The sequence below is a fragment of the Vigna angularis genome, chromosome 8 (genome assembly GCF_016808095.1).
Source record: "Vigna angularis cultivar LongXiaoDou No.4 chromosome 8, ASM1680809v1, whole genome shotgun sequence".
Lineage (NCBI taxonomy): Eukaryota > Viridiplantae > Streptophyta > Magnoliopsida > Fabales > Fabaceae > Vigna > Vigna angularis.
The window spans coordinates 18,050,862-18,053,823 of NC_068977.1; the positions used below are offsets into that span (position 1 = coordinate 18,050,862).

Genomic DNA, 2,962 nt, shown 5'->3' on the forward strand with positions numbered 1-2,962 from the left:
TAAGGATAATGTATTTTATAACAAAAAATGTGAAATAGATAAGTATTAATATCATTTTTATAAAATATTCAAATTTATACAAAATTAACGTACATAGATTATTTTTTAATTATTATGATTTTTGTGGAAAGATTATTATAATTTAATTTAGGTAGCATATGAGACGAGAGATTTTTTTCAAAACAAATTAACAAATTAAGGTATTAACTTGTGAAATAAGTAAAGAAACACAAAAACAATACGCCAACTACAATTTTAATATTTGAATTCTAGTAATAAAAAAATCTCGTTTATTGATTGAAGTTGATGATGTTTTCCCTACAAAAATTTTTGTGATTCTCACACCTAAGTACATAAAGAACATGGATAACTTGAATAAGCTATGATAACTATGGAAACCTTTCAAGGATCTAAAAGCTAATTTCCTGAGCACATGCACCATCTTCAAATCCAAATACTCTTCCTCTTGTTTCCCATGTCGAGATCTAACCATTAATGAAAACTACCCATGTTGAGGCTGGAAATCTTTGCTTCATCTTCCTTTGTGGGGTTTGGAAGTAGAACAATTGCAAGTACGGCACTTATGGCGGCCGCTGCAGCGCCCAACACGAATGCGGGCAAGTTGCCACCACCAAACAAAGCATCCCATGGTCCACTAATTGCTGATACAATCATCTGTACAAATAAAATATATAATCTTTATTAGATGATGATGTATGAAGTAAATGGATTGTTGTATACGTTGTATTCTATAATACTTGAAATAGTTATGACAGAAAGTAATTAGATGAGAATTGTAACCTGAGGAATCACAATTGAAACATTCAGAAGACCCAAAGATAATCCTGAAAGTTTTGAAGCAAACAAAAAGGTTACACATTTTTTATTTAGGCTTAAACATTTACTCACCGCTTCTTTTGGTTCACCTTAAAATAAAAAATTTAAAGTTAAATCTCAAAAAATAAGAAAATAAGAAAATGGTAATTTTGTATATACCTTGTCCTGCACCTGAGTTGTTAGAATAGATAGAGGCCAGAGCAAAGGGAACACTATACGTAACCTGGATACAGAAAGAGTATTAATAGTTGTAATTCGACAAAAGACCCTTAAAAGTTGTTTGAAAAGATAGAAAGCTTACCGCAAGAGGAATACCAAGGACGCAGAAGAAAGCTAAGGATCCAATTTTCACATCCATGGAAGGGTTTCCAATGAGAGCAGGGTTATTGGCACGTTGTCGCTCAGCGACTCTTGTGATGAGCACGGTCATTGCTAAGCAAACTGCGAGAATAACATTAACGATTGCCCACAACCACTTGACTCCACCAACCAAGCGACCCAATGGTTCTACACCCAAAGACGCCACAGCCAACACCACTGAATTCAACATGAGCCCCAAAGAACCAGCATGCACACCAGCATCGTATGCCTTCTGACCCACATCACCGCCGTACACCTCACGACCCATCCAGTCAGTGTCGAACAACACATAAGGGAACCACGCAATCCATGTGATAGCTGTCACTAGCATCAACATCCACATTGGCTTCTCCAGTCCTTTGAATGCAACACAACACTCTCCGTAGAAGCACGAAACTTGTGTCTTCCCATCTTCTACCTTCACCTCCTTTGGTGCCGGTGTGAACTTAGGGTCGTTCACGCAAGTCAGAACGATAATGCACAAAACAAGAAGAAGAACGATTGAGAAGAAGAAGCAACTCTTTAGGTTTGCACAGAATATGTTGCATGCCTCGGTTTCAGTGAAAGGGAAGATCTTGTGGAGATCGTTATAGGATCCTGCGGCATAGCCCAGGACGTTGCCCACAGCCATGAAAAATGAGAAGAATGCGTTGGCGGTTCTCGTTTTTTTGGGATCGCCGGCAGCCAAGTCACCAAGGAAGGCACGACATGGTCCCTGGAGCATGTTGTTGGCAACATCTAAGATCCAAAAGCCGACGACGAAGATGGCAACGGCCCGTGGACGAGTTTTCTTTGTGATGTCATCGCCGGCCATGTGTCCTATATCGGAAGCATAGCCAATAAGGATAATGGCGATTGCGACAGCTATTGCGCCGGCGAGGATAAATGGACGGCGACGGCCAAAGGAAGATTGGCAATGGTCACTGCTGTAGCCTACAATAGGCTGAACTAGGAGGCCAGAGATGGGGCCACAAAGCCATATGAAGGAAGCCCAAACGTGTGGAACTCCTAGGGTTTGTACATATGGTGTGAGGAGGGAGAGTTGTAGAGCCCATCCAAATTGGATTCCGGCGGCAATGGATGACACTGCCACCATTTTTCTCAGAGGACTCGGTTCTTGTTTTACTTGCTCCTCCATTATTACAACTTTATTAAAGTATTTTATTACTTTAAATTACAATGCAACTTTTCTCAACAAACATCAGTAACTATCACATTTATATACTTCTTGCTACTTTCAATTTTAGAACTACAAAAACAATTATAAAAAAGTTTACTTTTCTTGTTACCTAAAGCATAGCTTTAGGTCTTTCTAATCTTGAAAGAGTCTCCTTTTCTATTTTTGTTTTTCAAAGGGATAAATAAAATAACATTTATGTTCACGACCATTCTATCTTGATGATTGTATGCAAATTTTCTATTTATTATATATTGATTTGTTTCTAAATTTATTTTTTTGGAATTATTACAATTATAACAACCCAAATTAAAATTTTACTTTTCTTTCAACCAATAAAATTACCTAATGCATAGCTTTAGGTCTTTCTAATCTTGACCCAGTCTCTTTCCCTATTTTTGTTTTTCGATGGCTAGAAAGGACAACATCTATGTTCAGGAGCACAATATCTTCATTGCTGTATGTAAAAGTTCTACTTATTATATATTATTTGTTGCCGGAACATAATGGTGCCCATCATTCTTATAATTTAATTTTCCATGACAACCAAGATATAACATAATCTCACAAATCATAACACTTTGAAAA

The 2,962-nt window shown here is 37.3% G+C and overlaps 1 protein-coding gene across 1 annotated transcript; it reads right to left on the reverse strand.

The window, feature by feature from the left end:
* Positions 1-276: 276 nt before the first annotated feature.
* Positions 277-2,369, reverse strand: LOC128193299 (sucrose transport protein SUC8-like). The gene is made up of 4 exons (XM_017556176.2): positions 1,139-2,369; positions 997-1,060; positions 802-845; positions 277-675 (listed from the first exon to the last, which is right to left on the reverse strand). Exons 1-4 carry the CDS (start codon positions 2,333-2,335, stop codon positions 493-495), a joined length of 1,488 nt encoding a protein of 495 aa, XP_017411665.1. The 5' UTR covers positions 2,336-2,369; the 3' UTR covers positions 277-492.
* Positions 2,370-2,962: the final 593 nt, after the last annotated feature.

What these genes read in the sequence shown, in the direction of transcription:
- LOC128193299 (XM_017556176.2), bottom strand. Translation starts at nt 2,335, where the DNA reads ATGGAGGAGCAAGTAAAACAAGAACCGAGTCCTCTGAGAAAAATGGTG. An exon ending in CAACTCAGGTGCAGGACAAG is followed by an intron (nt 846 to 996) that starts GTATATACAAAA and finishes CAAAACTTTCAG; the next exon opens with GATTATCTTTGGGTCTTCTG. An exon ending in TTTCAATTGTGATTCCTCAG is followed by an intron (nt 676 to 801) that starts GTTACAATTCTC and finishes TTATTTGTACAG; the next exon opens with ATGATTGTATCAGCAATTAG.